The following is a 21,753-nucleotide window of genomic DNA, read 5'->3' on the forward strand; positions in this document are numbered from 1 at the left end:
TCTTTAGAGAATTTCTGTGAGCCTGATACCCTTTATCCAAGTTTGCCTCTTAAAAACTGAGAGCAGCCAGAATGGTGAACCTTAGTTCCTCTATTCAGCAGTCAGGTGAGATTCATAAATTACTGTCAGGAACTTCAGTTATTYCTGCCATCCAACCTCTGTTGGCTTCCATTAAATTGGGCGGCTGCATCCAGTGCCTTGTGCTGGAAGATATTAAGGGCTGCTGTTAGGACAACTTAGTAGTGTCTGACTGAAACAAGTCATGGGTTATAGCATGGGCAGGTCTTTCTATGAAATCACAGAGTGATGCAGAAGTACTGTCGATGTTGGGGCAGTTCAGAGTCATCCGACTTCTCTGGGGATCTTTGGTGAAGTGCGATTAATGCATGGGCTGGTCAGAGCAAGCTCTCCAGGTTCCCAGGAAGAGAATCTTTAATTCTCCAAGCAATACTGTTTTCATGAGCTCCTTGGCACGAGCTTTTAGTAAATTCTGAAAAGGTCACATGCAAGTCATAAGATGAGGGAGAGGGCAGTTAGAGCCAGGATTTAATACACTTCTCTGTTTTTTAATTATTGTTCAATATTTATATTACCATCATACAAAAGGCAGTGAATAGGATTGGATCCATTCCATATAACCTAGCAAAGATGTAATGCAAAGTGGTTCATGTGTTTTATGTCCTAAGGAATGTGTGAGAATATATATTTTTTAAATGCATAGATCTACAACTTTTCTGTAGTTCTGAGCTGCAAGCGGTGAACTGTCTTGCTTAGACAGCCTGGCAAGAATTTTGCTGGTTCATTTTCTTTGTTGAACCAGTCATTTAGCTTCCCTTACAGGTAGCTTCAGACTTTAGGCTCCACTAGCCAGGGCTTGTTCCTAGCTACAGTTCTTCCCTGAGGATAAACTTTCTTGGTTTGTTGGCATTAAGACTGACTTTGCCATTGCTGTTTGCATCAAATGTTTCCATTCACTTAAAGGGCAATGTCAGCTGCAACAGGAAATCAAGGCAGCTTCTCAAATCATAGGTGAAGAATGGAAGGAATGTGACATCTCTAAATTTGTTTCGAGGATATGAATAAAGGCAAAAAGTGTCATACATTGAGAATCAAATGGCTGACAGCCTGTGCTTTAGAGACATGAGCCAAACACCTTGAGTCCATGATTATTTAGTTCTTCACTATTTCACTGGAGAATTTTTCACATGCTAAACATAGCTATCAAAGCCTGAATGAAACAGAAAATGAAGCCAGTGGCACTTTCCCCACCCCCCCAGTCTCTTTTTTCCTTAGTCTCCAGTGAAGGAAAGAGCGAGAACTACAAGTCTGCAGTGTGCTTTTGAGTGTAGAGTGAAACGTGCTGCAAATTCATAAAGCTGTGTTCTCTTTAACAGGAGGCTGTTGTGTCTTTGTTTTAGTATTAGATCTGGTAATAAATTCAGTCAGCAGCTCTCATAACCTGCTCTAAATAATTCTACTGCAATATTTAAATGTTGTTATTTTTTAATTCGAGGCACACTTGAACACTTTACTTTCCTCTGTTTGGAGTTCATGGCTGCTTGGCTAGACTTCTCTCGTGTTCTGATAACATCTTGGACACAGGCCACTTCTCAAATCTTAAGCACATAGTTGTTTCCCTTAGTTGGAGTGTTGCCAAAACTAGCTRTTGTATCGGAGTTAGCTCCATTAGCTGCTTCCATGTTCTTATGTTGCCAGCCCGCCTCCTTGAGATACCAGCCTTCCCCAGGCCTCAAAGTGGATGCTGTAGCATGAGCTCTGCAGCTTCCCTCCGGCTCRCTCCCAGCTCACTCCTTGGTGCCCTGTCTGCTGCTGGGGCCTGCCATCTCCTGCGCTGGAGATGCATCTACCCAGAGCTTTAATTCCTTCAATGCTGAAACATCCCAAGCCTTTAAGGGAAAGGGCTAAGATGGGCATGGGTGAGACTTCAGGCTGCTCAGGGATGTTACTGAGGGCAAGGAGTGCATGGTTGCATGGTGAAGTAATACAGCTGGGAAGGGTGCCAGGAAGGGAAGCAAGGCTTAATGGAAGGAGAAGAATAAAGTGAGCCTTGAGACACAGGGCGGGGTTTATGAATGAGGGCGTTTATCCATACTGAAAGCCACCCATGTGAGTAACAACTGTTGGTGTTGTAGACTGCTTTAAGCTATTAAAAAAAAAAAAAGAGAGAGAGAGAGAGAGTAAACGCAGCTGTAATATGACTTCTCCTGTTGTTGGTGTGTGTCATCTTACAGAATATTTTGGGAGGTGACCAGGGGCCAAATGGCTGCTGCTTAACGTTATCATAATCCCTGTAAGCCTCATTGAGCCAAACTAGCAACTGTCAAGTGAGGATGATGACTATAGCTAGTGTGTCTGTCTCTCTTCCGAGTTTAGGATAGAGAACACGCGTAGTGCATTATTTCTTCCTCTGTGTGGTAGAGGTGGTTGTGGCTATAATGCAGCACTGCCCATCTGGGTGTCTCTGCACAAGGACACGAGGAAAATTTTGCTTGGGCAGAGTGGATATCTGGGAGATCTGCACTCTAACAATGGCATAAGTGGTATGTTTGGATTTAGATGTTGCCTTGTGTGCCATATGCTTCCTGCTGCATGTACTCTGCCAAATCRGTGCTTCAAATATAATAATAGGTATTTTTAAGAAGTTGTGTAAGAAAGCTAGCATGACATCTGCCAACTTTGGCTCTTGCAGGGCCTCACTTGCCTGTCGTCTTGTAGCTCTGTTGTGTCTAGTAGGAGACTGAAGTGTGTTCAGTTTTTATTTGGCTTGCTTGAACTGCTTTGAATAATCCTTCCCTTCTCTTTCCCTCTCCCTTACATACGCTGCAAAGCATAGTTAAAAAATTTATCAGCCAAGTAGTAGAACAAATAGTGATAGAAACAAACAAGTGTACTCTTTTGTATACAGTCTGATTTTTACTTCCAGCTCACACTGTGATGTGAAATCTGGTTTTCAGTTCATGCAACAGGATATATCCAGTATTTCTAAACGTTTTAGAATAGTCAGAGGATGTGGAGTTGTTTGTGGCATGTTAATAGTCCTTACTTCCAAGCACAAAAGCGGTTTAAAAAAAATCTATACACAAAGAGTTTTGGTTTGAGGGGTTTCATTATTATTCATCATGCAACTCTCTCACTTCATCCACTGAAGTTCTAATGCCAAAATAAAAACAAAACTGCTTTTGCAAATCCTCAAGTATTGAGAAACAAGCACAAGGTTTTGCAGCATAGCCTTAACCGAAGAAATGTTTTTATTCTGAGATTTGCTTTATGAAGTCTCTTCCTCTCAGTTTTACTGTTTGTGATGATTTCAATACATATCTAAGCATATGGAATTAAAGTTGCCTCCGGAGTTTAGTAAAACATGTAAAAGCAAATAAATTTTGCACCTCTTTTAGGGAGGGGAAAAAGTCCCCATTCATCACACTTGAAAATTGGTATTTGGGACTCTGTTCCTTATTTGCTTTCATTTCACTTGATTAATACAGTAATTTGTTTCTCTTCTCCTTCCCTCTCTTCTCCTGAAAACATATCCATTGCCAAAAAAATTGTTAGAAGAGATTCAGAAATGGGCATCTTAAATGCGAAGTGCTGTAAGTTGGATAGTTATACGTGAATGAAACAATACTTTGCTTTTGATTTCCTGGTGTTCCTGTTCGCTTGAGCATTTAGARCAAGTAAGGGTTTTTTTTGGTGCAGGGAGAATGGTCCTAAAGTTTCAAATCCATTGCACTGTGTTCTTTACACTTCTACTTGACCACGTCTTTATTTATTTATTTTTAACAAAGCTTTATGACTCTTCTGTCATGACAACTGTGGAAGTTTCTTAGGGAAAGTGTCGTCCTGAGGAAAGATCAGTTAGTGTATGCCTGTGTGTTAGAGGCTGCGTAAAAGCTGTGCAAGAAGAGAGCCCCGTACTGCCTGAAGAGAGGACTGCTGAAGTAGAGCTCCCCTCCTGCGGAGCCTGGCAGGGTGCTGCCTGTGCACCAGAAAGGAGAGGATGGGAGGGCCTGGGGACCAGAAGGCTACTGAGCCAGGCCTTTCCTATGTGCCTGAAAACGTGGAGCAAGGCTTTAAAAATTGCTAAGAATCTTTTTCTGCACCCTCTACCCTGTCAGGACAGTAATAGAGACTGACTTAGAAAAAAGCCCTATTTCATAACTAAATAGTGACTAATGCCTACCCTGCCATTCTTCTCATCGCTATAACAGGAAAACTAAAAAGAAATTAGTGAAATTGGACTAAGTTCAGTATTCTTAAGCTGAGTTTGAAACGGCTTCTAAATGAGGCTTGGAAGGAGGCTAATTTGTTTTTGCAGTGGAGGCTTGTTCCACTGTTTTCTGTCCTTGTAAAATCCTATTTTCAACAGTTCTGTTCCACCGCTTGCTTGAAATCTGAAAGAAACTGAAATAACAACAACACTGGTCTTGTGTATGGCCTTCATTTGTGACCATATTGATGCTCAACCTACACTGTAATGTTGGGGAGGGAGAGACAGGGACAGACAGACATGGACCCTCTTTGTTTCTCCTCGTCTTTGAATGTTTAAAATTTCTCCTCAGTGTCGGACTAATCTACAATGAAAACTTAAATCAAAACTTGAAAGTTGAATCTGAAAGATTCATTGAATTATCAGCTGGGCTGGTTTTCGTATTTGTTTTGGAGGATTTTGTCAGACTCCTGAGGGCTGTGTAGGCAGATGCTGCTGCTTTTTATTAATTGCTATGTCAAAATAAAAGTGCTCACTGAAGCCATTGGACCAATTTTGGCTTTTGGGATAGAGGGGACAGGGAGGGAGGAAGGAATTTATTTATTCTTTTGGAAAAAAGATTCTGGAGCCCTGGGGCTCATGCTCAAAATCAGTTAGCTTGGGAAATAAATCATGGGGTGACTGCTGCGACCTCTTGCTCTTCAGGTCYGGGAGGGAGACAAAGCAAGCACTGTTTGGAGGAGATAGATGGAGGATAAGCACACAATTTAAGTGGAAGCTCAAAGCATTTGCCTGGCCACTTTTGATTCTCTCAGAAAGAAGATACTGTTTCTGCAGAGCTATGCAAGATTTGGGGGAGGGGGTCAGGCTACCCTTAATGTGTTTTTTCCTTACAGTTAAAACTTTGCTGTTTAATTGTCCTGTGGGGAGTGAACGCACTTGTGTTGGAAATCTGCTTGCTTTTATAAATGAGGAATACAGTGTGATTCAGGGGTGTTACCTGAGTGACATAAGCTTGTGAATCTACAGGGGCTACAAGATCTTGGGGTGAAAGAGGGGAAATGCTGAACAAAGTGCTGAACAAAGGTTTTATTCTACAGGCAGCACCCTGTGAAAAGCACCAGCCAGTGGGGGCTGCTAAGCCTTGTGCCTAAAAGTAATGACAGCATCTGGTCCTTGCATGGCTCGCTCTGCCTCCACTGCATTACTATTAATAAATTTCTTTCTGATACTGTATATTGGACTAGAAACTTCCTCTTGTCCAGTCTGCTTTTCAGAATGTCCTGTGTTTCACTGTGGTACAGTCTTGGTTATCTCCTGCTCCCAACCACTGCTGGTGATACTGATTAATAGAGGACTCGCCAAAGGAGCCAGTCGTCGTCTCTTCCCTGCTATTTCTCCCAGAACCAGCTGAGCTAAATAAAAGTGTGCTCAGTACAACCTTCACTTGTATTTTCATTGCTTTTCAACTTCCAGTTTATTGAAGCTTCTGTAGTGTTCTTCATAGAGAAATGGGTATATAATCTACTATTCATCAAATATCATTTCATTCCAAGGTCATTAGTGAGTGAATTCATCTGTCATGTTCTTCCCGAAGAAAGCACAATTTTATGGCTGAATAGAGTATTTGAGCTTTTGGAAAGATGCAAGTGTTTTGCATGTAGACTACACTAAATGTTTGGACAGTGATTAGGCATTTGTATAGCCCCACTGGGTTAAGCCTGGGTGAAAACTTGCACCCAGTGATGTGCACAGAACAAGGCACTTGGGGCTGCCAGCGGACCATGGCTGCTGGGACAGCCATACTACTCTCGATTTGGTAGAAGCTTATTCTACCAAAGAATTCAGGTATTTTGTATCTGAAGCTGTGGGTGTTGCATTCCTGCTTCCAAATAAAACCTAGAATGGGATAAAGATGACRCAACTGAGAGTACTGAATTAGAGGTGGTAGCTAAGGATGAATGTAGCAGTCAAACCAATTACCATTTCCAGTTGCTACCTTTTTTTCCCCTGTTTTCATTGTAGGGATGGTTGAATGGGTCACACATTGGTTGCTAAATTGCCATGATTTACAGCTGGATGCATTCAAGTTTAAGGAATGGGACTCTGTTTCAGTGGTGGAAGTTTAACCTGTGGGTGTGCCTTGGGCTTCATTGTTCAACCAATACGTGTTGTTCCACGTAGCTGGTGGGGTAGTGACGTAAAAATGTTTTTCCTGCATTTTGAGTGATGTCTCTGGATTTAATGAAATTACTCAGTGTGGCATATTCTCTTTGAGTACAGTGTTTAGTGTTGAGCCAATATGCAGTGCCTGTATGTTTTGAGTGAGATTTGCTAGCTAGCTGTTGAGGGCATACAGGAATCTTTTGGGAGTGTATTTTTACTGTAGGCAGAAATATAAAGCAAAAGTATACAGTGATCTAAAATACCTATGCTGTGGTATCCTGAGAGAAGCCAAGGGAGTGGCCTCTACTGACAAAATGCATGAAAAATTGAAAGTTAATGCAAGGAACTATTAATAACTGTTGGATATGTAATCTTCTAGCATAAAAAGCCTTCAATAATGATTAAAGCTATAGCACAATTCCATCTCCCAGTTTTGTGCTTAGCCAAGACGATAGAGAGGCCTGTGTTTAAAAGGGGAAGAAAAAACCTCCTGGCTTTCTGCCTGTTAATTAGAATTAAAGATTTATTTTTAAGTCTATATCTGCAGTGCTTGCTGTACTCCTCCATATGACTCAAATTGCATCCATCCATTTAGATCTACTGAAGCATGGACTCATGCACATGCGGTGAAAAATCTGTGGTAAAATGACAGACCTGTCAATGAACAAATAATGTTGATAGATGCTTATAGTTCTTAGGTGTGATTCCTTAACCATATAATTGGATAGAGAGAAACTGTTAGGAGTCTGAGAGGTTTTCCATTTAAATTGGTAGGATTCAGAGAAAGCCACCTAAGTCTCTAAAGAGCTTTTCGTGCTGAGAATAGTGGTTTGTTTTTTTTTTTAATGGTCTTACTGTAAAAGAACTTTATTCTAGGGAATTCCAGCAAGCAGAAATAGAGACATGCAGTGCTATCGGATAACAAGCATCATGCCAGCTCCAAGGCTTAGTTACTATCAATTGTCTGAATCTGACTTTAATTTAGAAACTTTGGAAGGGATGAGAAAGGAGGCAATGGCTGTAGGCATTTTATTTTAAATAAAGGAAACCCTTTAAAAAATATATGTATGCAACGATTCCCTGCTGTATTTGCTCATCCTGCTTATCTGTGTGCTCTTGTGGTCTCTGTTACAAGGTCTTCTGTAAGCAGGGGTCTCTCCTGCCTGTTCAAGGCACTGTACGCCAGCAAGTAATAGTGTCTCTGCCATTTTTGTTTAGGGACTCTTGTTTTTCCAAATAAAAAGAAGCATCTGTTCCTTCTTGCATGTTAGGAAATCTTGTTTTGTGGCCATGTAAGGAAGCTGGGGAGAGTCGAAGTGGAACAGCACTTGAAGGGGCTTCTTTGTGGGAGGGAGAGACCAGTGCAGTCCAGAGTGATGTTCTGGGTGTGAAGTGTAAGCACACTTTTTCCTCCAGGGTACCAACACTAATTTCTCTCTTTCTTTGTGTGTGTATGTGTATGTTGTTTTTTTTTTTCACCCAGCCCCTTCTATGGAGAAGACTTTTACTGTGAAATTCCTCGGACCTTTCGTCATCTGTCATTTTATATTTTTGATAGAGATGTTTTTCGAAGGGATTCCATCATAGGTATGTGTTCATAAATTATTATTTTCTTTATAGCTTATAATATAAAGCTTTATAGCTTGGATTTTGACTGTTAGACCATGTATAGCCTTACAAGTGGAGGTCTTGATCTGATAGATGACAGTGATAAATGATGCCCAGTGCTTTCCTTTTTTGTCAAATGAGTTAGTGACTACAGTATTACATGTTATAAAGAATGTTAGGAGATAAATGCTGGTTGTTTTGGGGGCAAATGCAGATTGCAATTTAATCGARATAGGCAGTATAGCGGTGTCCAGATGTTGGTGGTATCATTTACTGTTGCATTTTTTTAATGTAAGGTCTTTAGTTTTGGAGTATTCCAGGGCTCATTAGAGTAATGCAGTATCATTAAAACCCAGCTACCTTAACGGCCTGCACAGTTATAGTTACTCGTCACAGGTACCCACAGTACAGTGATGAAAGAAAAATTTTATAAAGAGCATCAGAGCAAGCTGTTACTTGCAGAACAGTTCTGTGAGACTTTTAGTGCCTGTTTGAGATGGACAAAAATTCAGCTTTTCCAGATATTGCTTGCCAGGCATTTCACATGCAGCAAACTGCATGACACTCAATTTATCCCTAGGGATAAGAAGCTTATTCAACTCAAGTTATCATAGAGGAGAACAGTTTCAATTTTAAGGCATTTTATTCTGGCATTTAAGCTTCCTGAAACCATATCAATTTTGAGGACTGATATAATATATATTTTTATACATATATGTGTGTGTATACATATTATTTATAAAAATATATWTTTTTTTCTATTGTACTTGATTGCTTTGTGTTAGTGGTCTTGTTTTGTTTGGATTTTTTTTTTTTTAGTTTTTCATCTCTTAATTTAAATAAGGCATGTATGACTCTCACTTTTAAAATTCCAGTATGGAATGGCTGCAGCTCTCAGTGAGGTGTGTATATTTTGACGGAGCTTGTGGTGAGGAAGCTGTTTGATGTTGAGCAATAGTTTATATAATGCTGTAAAAAGCTTTGCTACAGCCACAGAATTGTCGTGTTGATCTCTTCACATATATCTTTTCATTACTCTAGTTTATCATGCAGTTAGTGTCTTTTCTCTTTAATTCTTGCTTTGTGATTTACATATGAGCTGAGAAACTGGATCATTCTCTTTATGGCCCTAACCCAGCTCATCTGGGTGCAGAATCTAGCATTTTTGTTGTTGCTATTTTTGATTTAAAAAAAAAAAAAAAAAAAGGACCTAGGTGGCCATGGATGTGCTTTTGAGAATTTGGTAGGAATCTTAGCTTTGAGTTCTTCTTTTTGTGGATTTTGCATTTAATGTTACGGTGAGAATTTGACTTCTGGTTAGATATGCTTCACTGGGTCAGGGCTTGTGAAACTTCATCCAAAACCCAGTAAAGTTACTGGAAACTGTTTGTGTTAAACTTCATTGAACAAATCTTTAACAAGAAATTGTCTGTTTTATTTAATGTGTTAATCTGCTGTCAGAAACTCTATTCCTTTAAGGTGCATCAGCTTTAAATTGAGGTTCTCTCTTAGCTGTGTGTCTTCATACATGTATGTCCATTTAAAACAAGTAGGTATATGTTTCCATCCGCCACTAACAAGTAGAGGTTGTTACCGTGATCTTTAAGAACTTTCTTGTTTCCTGATCTCTCTCTTTAGATTTTGCCATATTTCCAAAGTAGGACTTTGTGACTTGTTCAACCAAACTCTCCAGTTGGTAGGTTGAATTATATGAGTTTTAGGATGCCTTGTTCCTCTAAATGAGAAAATTAAGAATTCTGTTATTTTGGGGGGCTTTTTGTGAGGTTACTTTTTTTGAGGCAAAGAATTACCTTTTTCAATTTAGTGTGTTAACCCTGTCTTGAAATGCAAGTGTACAGAAGTCCAGTTAGGTAAAATTCGTGTCTCTTTCTGAGAAACAGCACAAGATACACAAAAGATCTTAGAGGCAGGATCACCAGGTAAATACAGTACAATAACAGATAATGCTGTGGGGCCAAAGCAATTTCATAGGAAGCAAGAATTCCATCTTGCAGGTGTTATGAAATAATTCAGCTTTACCTGCAGATCTAAGTGGCAGCAACTGCAGCTATCCATTTCTGAGGAAAATGCTGTCGCACAAGAATACACAGTCGTAGCCAGAGATTTTGCAGAAGTGTTAGGTAAAGAACTAGGGCGGAACTGAGCTGATCTAAAATTAATGCTTAGTTCTGGCAYACACATCTTGTGTGAGGGTTTCAGTTTTTGATTTCTGACTAAGCTTTTGGAAAGATTTTTGGTCTCTAATCTCGAGCTTCCCACTTGTAATGTGAAATAATATCTCCTTTCTTTCAACTGATGAGTTTTTCATTCTTGAAGTCATCTTATCGGATCTCCTGTATGTTACCAGTTTTCTCTTGCTGCAGTGGCTCATGAACAGGCCATGGGCTGAGATTTTCTTGCTAAGGGTTTTACTCTGTGGAGCAAGGGCCTTGGAAGACTTGAAACAAGCCAGACCCCATGAAATTGCAGAGAGAAGTGCAGATTACTTTGTTTTTTCCATGTTCCCTAAATTCCTGTTTTAATAATCAAGCCCTGACATTGGAGGGGAATCCTTCAGGAACTGCTGAGAGCAGCTCATGAAATAAAGGACCTGCAGGAGACATGCAGAGACTTTTGTTTGGATGTGCAAATCATTGATCAGGTTTCTAGTCTTCACTACCTCTTCAGAAAAAAGAGGTACTATTCTTGCAATGCGTGATTTTTTATTTTATTTTATTTTTKTGTGTGTGTGCATTGCAGAATCCATATATAGGCAGACTGATGTATTACTGTTTTAATGTAACACTTAGGTAACAATGGAGTTCTGCCTTTATCTACATTGATATTTTACAGTGTGTATTAGCTGTTGTAGTCCAAGAGTTTCCTCTCTTCTTCCCCCTGTTTTCCCCTTCCTCCTGATCACATCTGGAGTACCGTGCCCAGTTCTGGGCTCCCCAGTACAAGAGGGATGTGGCACTACTGGAGCAAGTCCAGCGAAGGGCCACAAAGATGATTAGGGGACTGGAGCATCTCTGTTATGAGGAAAGGCTGAGAGAGCTGGGCCTGTTTAGCCTGGAGAAGAGAAGGCTGAGAGGGGATCTTATCAATGTGTATAAGTATCTGAAGGGAGGGTGTCAAGAGGATGGAGCCAGACTCTTTTCAGTGGTGCCCAGCGACAGGACGCGAGGCAACGGGCACAAACTGAAACACAGGCAGTTCCATCTGAACATGAGGAAAAGCTTCTTCACTATGGGGGTGACAGAGCACTGGCACAGGTTGCCCAGAGAGGTTGTGGAGTCTCCTTCTCTGGAGATATTCAAAACCCGCCTGGACGCCATCCTGTGCAATGTGCTCTAGGTGACCCTGCTTGAGCAGGGGTGTTGGACTAGATGATCTTCTCCTGAGGTCCCTTCCAACCTCAACCATTCTGTGATTCTGCGATCACAGACATATCTGAAGAGCATTGCAAAGATGCAGAATCCTGCTAAATAGCTAAAAGGCAATGAAGAGAGGGAAGAAAAAACAGAATTACTGTCGCTTTATGATACAAATTCTAAACCTTTTGCTTGTAGCAGGAGATGGTTCTGGAAACAGCAGCACTCTGGAGTAACTGCATGCAGTTATTTTCAATAGTTATTGTTGAACAGGAGTCAGCAGCAGCAAAACTAAGCAGTGGAATTTTTTTTGATGAAGGGAGCTCTTTCATAGGAACAATGTCTGTAATATTAAAAAGGAATAGTTGCTTTCATGTGCATTTTCAATTCAGTAAGTTTTAAGAGACCTTCTCTGGAAGAGGCTCGCACGGAAAAGTTTGGTTAGAGTAGTGCTAGAATAGTCTCTTTTCCACTGAGCTGCTGAATTCTGCGAATAGGGGCCCTTTGTTTGTGTTATAAAGATCACTTGTTATATTCTGTCATCATGAGACACTTCTGTTGAAGTAAGTGTGGTTACCCATGCTCATCAATGTACTTTCTCAAAGAAGGGAATTGGAGGTTAATGCCTTCCATCCAGGGAGACTAATTTTAAGTTCAGATGTTRCTGAGCTTGTGAATTTGACTGTGTTTCCTGTGTGATCTAGTATGTTTAAGACATCTGTTTGCGTTGTTTGTTTGTCTGGGKTTTTTTTGAGAGATTGAGAACACATAGTGCATGTGCCACAAAACGGTGAGAATGTGAAAGTAGCTATTTTTTGAAGATGGTTGACTAGAAAAGTTCCGTTTGAATCACCATTTAGCATTGTTAGGACTTTCTCTTGATGTTACAATGTTTATTTCCAGGGTGACTGGAGCTCAGAGTAAGCATACTTTTATTTATTGAAATGTGAAGTACGTATTTGCGATAGCAAATTCTCCAACATCCAAAATGCAACTCACTCAGTATGTGACAGATGAGAACACTCAAGCCAGCAAAAAAGGAAGGCGGGGGGAATGAAAAACAAGAAACCCCTGAAACCTCTGACAAAAACTCCGAGGAGAACCAAACAAATTCAGAAAGTTGAACACGTGTGTAGCAGATATGTTTTGGAACATAATGTAGCATTTTGGCATACAGGATGAGTGCATTGTTCAGATAAAAGTATCTTTGGATTTGCATGTTTGTTTATTATGTTTGCGTTTTCCTAATGCTAATTTGCTAGGTCATGTGAGATTGTTAGCGGAACAGATACAACTCTGAASTGTGTCTTGGAAGAATCTTGGATGCCAGGTGAAATGCAAATATAATGAATGAAATGCACAGCTTAGTGGATCTGAAGTACGAATTGTGTCCATTTTTTGATAAATTGTGGCAAATATACATTTACTATGGAAATAGACTAGTCTTATGTTTTCTCTTGCTATTGTGTCTTCTGACTGTTACCTGGCTAGAGTTTAATATACTGATTTATATTGTACATTGGATGCTCTRAGTAGGACATTAAAATGATGGTAAGTTCCATTTTAATTTAGCCTTTTTTTGTCCAAAGAGGAGCCAGAACAGCTTTACTTTTTAAAATAAAAGAATGACTTTCTCTACGCTGTTTTCAAATGATCAAATATGAGTAGTAGGCGAAGTTGATGAAATGTGTGTGTATAATAAATAGCAGAGTTATTTTCATCTAGCTGTTATAATGACAAAAACTTTGGGGAAATGGGGTAACTTGAAAAACCTGCAATTGATTTCCTGCCAACAGTAATGGGAAAACAAGATAGCTCTGGGTGAATGCAGCACAAGGAATATTAGGGTAGTAATACTGTTAAATAAGGCAAATGTAAATATACATTCATTAATGATTAATTTTGATAATTAGTTCTTGATTTTTAAAGAAATATTAAATGAGACTCTAAATGAGCCAAACTGAGCCAGTACATTAGAACAGAAGGGTTTTCTCACTCTTTCATAATTGAGCTAGATTAATTGAAGAAAACATCTCCACGACAGGCCCTGAGCTGGTATTCTTATGGGTGTGTAATGAACAGTTCAAGTTGCAAGTCTGTGACCYTGAATATATAGATCAGTTAAAAACAGGAAATGTGCCACACCAAATTATTTAACACTGCACTGAAAGAATAGTTAATGTTATATGCCCTTCAGGTGACAGGTACACAATTATTTATCCTCTGCTTAAATCAGAAATCACGCTGTATTTTTTCCTGAGCACTTCATTTGTTTTGTTAACAGATACACATAACTGGCATGATAACATCTATATTAAGCAAGAAGCTGAACAGAATAAAATGCAACTAACAGTGAAGTTCTGAGGGGAAGAAATTACTTTACCATATCAAATTTTGTCCCTCTTATTGCACTGAGGAATAAGAACTCTTTCATATTTAGGTTTCTGGTAGTCCTGACTGATGGGCAGGTTTGGTTGCAGTGGGGATGGGATGGGATGGTACTAAGAAACTGTCAAGGTCAAATTCCTGAGCTGTTCAGTGAAGAGGCAGAAGACCATTGTGGAGAAAACTAGCCAGTCATTTTGTTAATTACATTTACTATACCTTACTGCTCTAAGACACTTTTATAGAGGTTACTAGGTGTGTTCTAAAATAAATTGTAACCCTTGTGGCTGGTGCATCCTAACAGGTTGTGACCATCTTCCTGCCTAATAATAAATGAACTGAGGCCAAGTGAAGCAGTAAAACAAATTTTACCTTTGGAGGTAATTAAACTTGACTGCTGTGGACTAAATTAAAAAAAAAAAAGTCATAGCTCATGGACATTCTCAGAGAATAAGAACACTCTGGAATTGGAAGTCGTTTGAGGGTAACATGTTTAAGCTGTCTTTGCCTTTGTTAATGAGTATGTCCAAGGCTGAGGAGGTGTGTTTATAGAGTTGTCACCATTTATTACCAAAAGACCAAGCACACCATCCATCATGAGGTAATTGTTGCCAAGTGTAACTGAAACATCACCTTTTTATACCTTATTGCRTTTGAAGTAAAACTGAAAAAGAACCATCCCTGCTAAACTATGGTTCCTGTTAGATAAAGTGGAGGAAAGATCTTCCAATACAATGCAAAATTGAGACCAAGGTTAAAGTAGACAATTGTGTTCCTTTTCTTCCCCCATCCTCCATGCTGCTGACCATGGCTTAGGCAGAAGTCACAACTTGGTTTACTGTTTCCTTGATGTGACCGTTGGATGACATGGGAATAATGTCTACTCACTATGGTATAAATATAGCTAATGAAATAAAGGAAACAGATGACTGTGTCCACAGTGACAAGTCTTGAGAAGCTATAAACTAGAATTAGCCTGAGAAGATCCTCTACAGTTGCACAGAAAGCCTAAAGTAAATACTTTCTGCACAGAATAAATTGTTAGGATGCATTGACAATATCTTTTAACATAACAAATGATCACAAAAGCAGGAAAACAAAGTTGAGCTTTCAAAAATACATATTTTTTCCTTTTTCCTCCTACAAGTACATGTCTTATAAACGAAACTACTGTGCATAATGTTGCTAGAACCTTGACTGTCTGTTCAGCACATCCTCTTATGCAGGCCCTGTTACCGCACAACAGCATTAGTGTCTGTATTTGGGTCATCATTGTCGATCTGTTCTCCGAGCTTACCTCTGGCTACTATAGTTTGAGCTGGACTTGCTCTGTTTTCTGCAGTTCTTGCCTCATCTCAGCACTGAAAGGTGTAAAGCAGTCTCAGTTTGGTTGGTTTGTTTGAACAAAGTGAAGATGCTGAAGGAGATGCAACAGCAGTGGCTTCTGGTGGCAGTACCTAGACAGAACTGATGATGGAGGGCATGAAGGGTATGGTTGTCCAGTGCAGGCAGCGTGCTGAGGATCTTGATCACCTACTGTAAGACAGACGATGCTGACTGCAAGTCTTGATTTGGGGCTGGTCCAGCACTGGCATGAGCCACAGGCTATAACAACTTTCTGAAGTGTGTGTGTATTTTAAGGGCCCAGATAGCAGGTAACGGGGAACCGATACTGGAGGTGTGGTTGGGTAAATGTTTTCTTTTTTTTTTTTTTTAATGGGGGGAGAGAGGTGAAATTGCAGTATAGGTCAGGGGAAATCTTTAGGGTTGTGGCCAGCAAAACTGTCCTTGCAATGCTGTGCCTTGTTTCTCTTAAGGATAGAAACTACACCTCTTTCACAACCTGCCTTTCTTCACCTTATTATCCAAGATAGATCCCAAGAAGGAGGGAAAAAGGTGTTTCACAAGTGATTTATTCATATTATATTTGCACTAATTATTCTAAAAACAGATGTTCTTCCACTGTCACCGTTAGTTCCTACCAATAGCAGCAAATGGTATAGCAGTGCTCGTTGTTCATGATGTGCTACACAGGAGCGGGGAAGAGCAGTTGTCCTGCTTCCAAGCCTCTCAAGCCTTGTATTGTCCCTAACGCTCATCCATATCTTTCTAATTCTGAAGAAGGGAGATTGCTATTTTAGTCTTCTTCCATGTTGTGGAAAGGGGTGAGAAAATTTGTGCTGTTCTTGAACAAGGCAGGCCTCTAGCCCTTTTTGCCTTACAAAGTCTCTTATTTGAGGTCAAAATAACCCATTCATATAGATAATTATGAATTCCACGTAGTTTGGAGGAGTGGCAGTGGTGTGTGTGTGTGGGGGGGGGGTGTTTGTGTGTTTTTGTGGTTTTTTTTTTTTAAAGTTGGAGATTTCAAGTTGATTAAAATCCTATAAGCCTTTCATGGCCCAAAACATTGATTAAAACAATTCTGTTTTGTCCTTAGCATTTCCTGCTACTCAGAGCTACTCTACCCATGCACCTTCATATCAAGTATTTTAAATGAATTCCCTGATGTAGCGGGTCAGTGCACTTATATATATCAAGGGAGCAATTTCTGAAGTGGCTGATATGTCACAATGAATTGAAAGCATCCCAAAGAGACTCCATCTTCATGGCACCATGTTAACATTTACATGAACATGTTCACATTTACATGTTTAAAAATGTGTATAGTCATGTTTCTTATTTTTTATTTTTTTATTAGACAAATATTTCCACTATGGACAGCGCCCACAAATGCACAGTGAAATTGCCAGTGAAACAGCTCATGCTATGAGTTAGTTCAAACCCTGCTCTTGCAATAAGCCTGCCCAGCCAGAACCCCTTTGACCTCAATGCTGCTATGAGGTTTTGCGAACATGTTTTATTCACATTTATTTTTTGAATTTGTTTATGGATGGGTAAAGCCTGTGATAGTAACTAAAGTATTCTGGGCATTTTAGTAAGATTTTTCTCATGCTAATAATTTGACTTGTTGTGAAAATGGTGGCCTGTGAGTGCTTGAGGAAGAGTTGTTGTTGTGAAGGTGTATCCAAGACTTCTAATGAAGTAGCAGTAATTGTCTTAAAACAGTTGGGCAGAGACACTCTGAATCAGTTAATTTCATTACCTTATTCTACACGACATAGCTACCATGACTGGACAGGATTCAGTCTTAAATGAAGTTAAATCAGGAGATTTAACACCTAAATTTAGGTGTTTAATGTGGTGGTTTAGGCAAGCCTACATTTGCCTTGTGTTTGGCATAGGTGTGTTTGAAAGAAAGCCTCTGGAGAGGGATTGTCTSCAATTTAGATACCTATACTTAGGCAACTGGATCTCCCACTAGAAGATTCCAAAAATAACTCCATCCATGAACTAAAAGAAACACAGGTATGTAATTTTTTTTAGATGTCCAATAAAGCAGACCTTCAAAAGCTTAGCTCAGCTTGCATGCCTTAATTGAATGGGGAAGGTCTTTATGGCTGTTGCTGATAACCATAGAGTTGGGGGAAAGTAAGGTACTTGCTGCCCCAAAAGACCAATGTCACTGCTTCAGCACTCTGGTGCCAGCCATGAATTTGAGGCATGTCAGTAAGCTCCACTGCTGATGAGCAAATATGTCTCTCTCTCAAACATCCACATTTCCTATCGTTATCTGGTTGTTGACTTGCCAGTCCCAAAATGCTTACCGTGGGCCCTCAGCAGTTTAGCATATGCCCATCTTTTGGATGAGAAGAACTTTCTCGCTTTGGAGTCAGTATAGCTTTGTTCCTTGTTAAAGCACTGAAATAGTAAGACAAACTTTCTGTGGCTCTAGGAGGAACTTCCTTGTTGTGTTTAAGTTCTGGAGCTGTTGCTGGCTAACCTGTGTCTTTCTGTCAAGATGATCCTACTGTGCTGTTTGAATTTTTCCCCAACAGAAGTGGGGAATGTGCAGTAATTGCAACTTGCAGCAGCTGCCTGTGTTCTGTCMTGTTTGGAGCAGGCTACTCTCTAGATTTCATTGCCTTCAGGGGATCAGAAGCAGTGGCTTAATTGACCTGTGCTTGCTCCCTGGCTTGATCCAAGCTATAACAGAATGAGGAGCTGGAAGCTCAATAGCAGAATATGTTGGCAGACTAAGAGTGTTCCCTAAGAAACTCCTGTATTATGGACAGGTTTCTTCCAAAAGCACCTTTCAAAACAGCTCCTCAGGCAGCTCAAGTAAGGAGGTGCATATGACACTGGGAGAAGCCCCTAGAAATCATAGCAAAAAGCCCTGCAGTGTGAAAAGTAAACATCTTACATAGGGTAAAAACAGTTGGGCCGATTTAAAAATCAGTTGGTTCTACATAAGGTTTGGCCCAAGTGGAATAAAAAAACCTATATACAAGTAGCTTCTACAATATTTATTGTAAAATGGATAATAGCATACCCTTTAGACCTCTGTTTGTCCTGTGATGTTTGCTCTGGATATTCAGCCCATCATCAATATAAAACTTGAGGAAACTAAGGTATTTAGGTTTGAACAGATGTCAAGTATTGTGTTGTATGAATAAGGGGAAAGGGTTTTTTACAGCTACAGATCAAACAAAAGTCACCCACTTACTGAAAATCTGCATGGGAAATATATTCCTCATGTTTTCCTAACAGTCATTTCTGATACCTTTGTTAATTTTTGCTGAAACGTAAGTGCCACCCTAGCCTTGCTCCATTTGCTTGCAAAGCCTCATATCAGCATTGAGGTCAAGGGGGTTCTCACTGGGCAGGCTCATTGCAAGAGGGAGGTCTGAACTAGCTCATAGCGTGTGCTGCTTCTCTGACAGTTTTGGTCTGCATTTATGGGCACTGTCCATAGTGGAAACACTTGTCTGTGATAAAGGGAATTCAGCAAGGGATTCAAACAGTGGGGTTTTATCTGCTGTAGATGTAGAAATTTTCGATTGCTTTGTAACAGGTGGCAGCTGGTAACATTTTCCTTTATTACCCTTAAGATAAATGGTTTTAGTCTGTAATCTGTGACCCCTCTTTGATGTTGTGCAAATAGGAGGCAAACTAGTCCCTGCTCAGAGCTGAGGGAACAGTGAATTAGTTAGGACTTTGGGTCCTTTTAACACGTGACTTAGGCCTAACGCTTTGCTGTAAATGAATTAACTGTACTGCAGCCAGCATTAGTGGAGGATGATGTGTTAAAAATACTGTATTATATTGCTTCAGCTCCTTTAGCAGCAGTATGCAAAGTTTCATACTTTTCACTGTATAAAGTATCTTTAGATAATTTAAAGGACAAAGACAAGAACTCCTGAAATGCTATCTTTTAGAGTCCTGTAAAATAACTGTTGGGTAGTTTTTCAGACTAAGCCTCATGCCCTTTTAAAATGACGAGTTCCAGTCCTGCTGCTGGCTGAACATTTTTTTTTTCTTTTTCTGTAAGGAAACATATCTTTTATTAATCTAGCATCTGACATAAACATTCGGATGCCTTAGCTGTAAGTGAGGCTCTCTGCAAACTGGCAAACAGGCGTTAAAAGGTGAGAAATAATTGTCAAACTAGTGCCTAATCCTTTCGTCACCAACAAGTAATCCAGACAGAAGGTAGCTGTGACTGAATGTGAGGTGCGCCTGAGCCAAATTATGAACTCTGTTTTAGTCTTTGTATGGAAATGTTGGACACTGAATTAACAAGCTCAGATAACTAATGGGCTACATTTCAGACTTGCCTGGGAAGGGCACCAGAAACCCCAGTGAGGGACAGGCACTGAGGGTGCGGTAGTTCCACAAACACTTTCTCCAGTGGTAAAGCCACATTTCCCTACCCATTTGTGTTGCCTAATTTCTGCCTCTGTGCCATCCTCTCTCTTCCAGCTGTGTTAATGTGACTTTGAGTAGGGGAGCCGTAAAACAGGTCAGCTGAAACGGTCTGTGTTTTAAAAATGCAAACACCACCCACACATGACCCCTGAAACCTATTTCCTCCTCCCTTCTTCTCCCCCAGAGTGTTTATTTTTGTTGTTTGGGGGGTTTAAATTTGGATTATTTTACTCACAGTGTTTCAGAATGTCACAGGGTCAGAGGGAGTCTCTGAAATCTGTGTGTACCAGAGATTGTAAAGTTGAGTCTGCACCCTTAGGACCGTGAAGACCCTAGCTAATAACTTCATTCATCTGTGTGCTGGCTGTGTGTCTTAAAATAATATTGTTGGTCGTTTGCTTTTCCCTACGGAGAGATTCACAGAAGGAAAGGGCCAGTTGTGGCACGTCGTGTCTTTGTTTTGAACACGGGGCTCAAGGTTTAAATATCCCAGTGAAGATCTGTTCTGTTTGAGATTGGGAGGCATGGGGAAATTGCAGCCACAGTGGGTGAAAAATGTGCAGAAGTGTGTGGGGGATCCCCTGACCTGATGAACCTCAGACATAGGGAAGGAATGAGTTCAAATGAGGAGAATGCTTTTACCAGCATCTTTGCTGGTCCTGTTGCTGAGAAGATAGCTTACTTTAAAAAATGTGTCACATATGTGTGCTTTGAAACTATACCTTACATTGTTAATCATGCTCTTTGTGTTTCCTGTCTCCTTCCATACAGCATCTAAAAGGTTAAGCTAACAGAGCCAGAGTCTCTGCAGCCTCGGGTAGCTCTGAGGCAGCAGACATAAGTGACTGGTTGCCTCAGATACAAGTTTTGGAGTCTAGTACAGCTGTCTGGCAGCAACCCAAGTTTTGAGAAAGAGTATTGGACATTGGGGTTGAGCGTGGGAGTGTGCTGAAGAATCTCAATGAGGAAAAAGTGCCCTAAGTGAGAGATGGTAAACTTTTTTTGATCTCTGGTGTCAGGTTTATCTTCAAGGAGAATTGTAGGCCCTTATCAGTTCAAATTATAGGTGCCAACAGTTTAAGATTATTGGGCTAGGTTTAACCTAGATCTTGCGAGTCCAGAAGTTGTTTGAGCCAATACACAGTTCAGTGGGTGACACAATGGTAACTGTGTAGAAGAGTGCAGGGCCTAACCTTGCTCAGTGCTTGCATTATGCCTTATGTGGGCCTTGTGATGGAGGAGTATGGTTTGGGTGAGCGTATGAACGTTGCCCATAAAGACTAAGAGTTATAAACAGAAATTCTTCAGGGCACTGCCGTACACAGAGAATTGTTTAACAGGACAGATTAAACAATCTGCCCTATCAGTAATACACTTTTTATATGTTTAGACTAGTGAAAATATAGACCTTTCCTTTATTCTTTCTCCCATCCTTTTTTTTCCCCTCCAGATTTTTCTTCTTCGTGGATCATTTGGTATACAGTGAAAAACACTGACTTCCAGCCAGCCCAATCAATAAGTTTCACTCATTAATAAGAATTGCATGTTTGCAGAGCACACAGTGCTGTTCAGTTTCCTAATCAAAACAGTTGTACCATCATGTTAACCCTCTTGGAGCTGGAGGCATGTGCCACTGTCTCAGAATGTTGTGTGCTGTAATTATGTCCTGATTCTGTGGTCAGACCTTCTGGATTGGTCTTGCCATGCTTCGTTTAGAAAGCAGTGGGACTTCCTGTGGAAAGAGGGGGCAGTGGTAATACCATTTATGCTGATTAAATGTGCTGAAGTAAGTGAAGTTGTCCTTGAGCTTTCCCCAAGGAAGAGCACTGCAAGGGAGGTGACTGTGTATGAAACCAATTGAGGGGAAGGTATGAGGGATGCTGCTCGTGAAGTGGGTGTTACACTGCAGCCCGTCAGAGGATTTCTGCAAGGGATTAGAAGGGTAGAGTGAGGACAGCAAGCGGCGAAAGTAAACAATTTCAATTGAGATCCAAAGCAATTACTGGAAGGTCACGTGTTTAAACCTATTCCTTTGACAAGTTGCCCAGATAGTGCTATGGTTAGAGAATAAAAGTGGTAGCTTTGAAAATACACAGCCATCATTACAGAGATTCTCAGCAGTGTGACTTCATCTGTTCAGCATAGTTCAAGTGTCTTATTTACCCTTTCAGCCATCTTACTTTGTAGATTTGTGTAATTTAATTATTGGTTTTCTAGGAAGTT

The 21,753-nt window shown here is 40.3% G+C and overlaps 1 protein-coding gene across 2 annotated transcripts in view; it reads left to right on the forward strand.

Moving 5' to 3' along the window:
• RASA3 (RAS p21 protein activator 3) overlaps positions 1–21,753 on the forward strand; it is a 182,274-nt gene that overhangs the window by 88,252 nt on the left and 72,269 nt on the right. For both annotated transcript variants that reach the window (XM_026055448.1, XM_026055454.1), the window contains exon 3: positions 7,878–7,981. In XM_026055448.1, the coding sequence (XP_025911233.1) occupies positions 7,878–7,981 (104 nt within the window). The remainder of the gene's footprint in view (positions 1–7,877; positions 7,982–21,753) is intronic.

This window comes from Apteryx rowi, unplaced genomic scaffold (assembly GCF_003343035.1).
Source record: "Apteryx rowi isolate R43461 unplaced genomic scaffold, aptRow1 scaffold_123, whole genome shotgun sequence".
Classification (NCBI taxonomy): domain Eukaryota; kingdom Metazoa; phylum Chordata; class Aves; order Apterygiformes; family Apterygidae; genus Apteryx; species Apteryx rowi.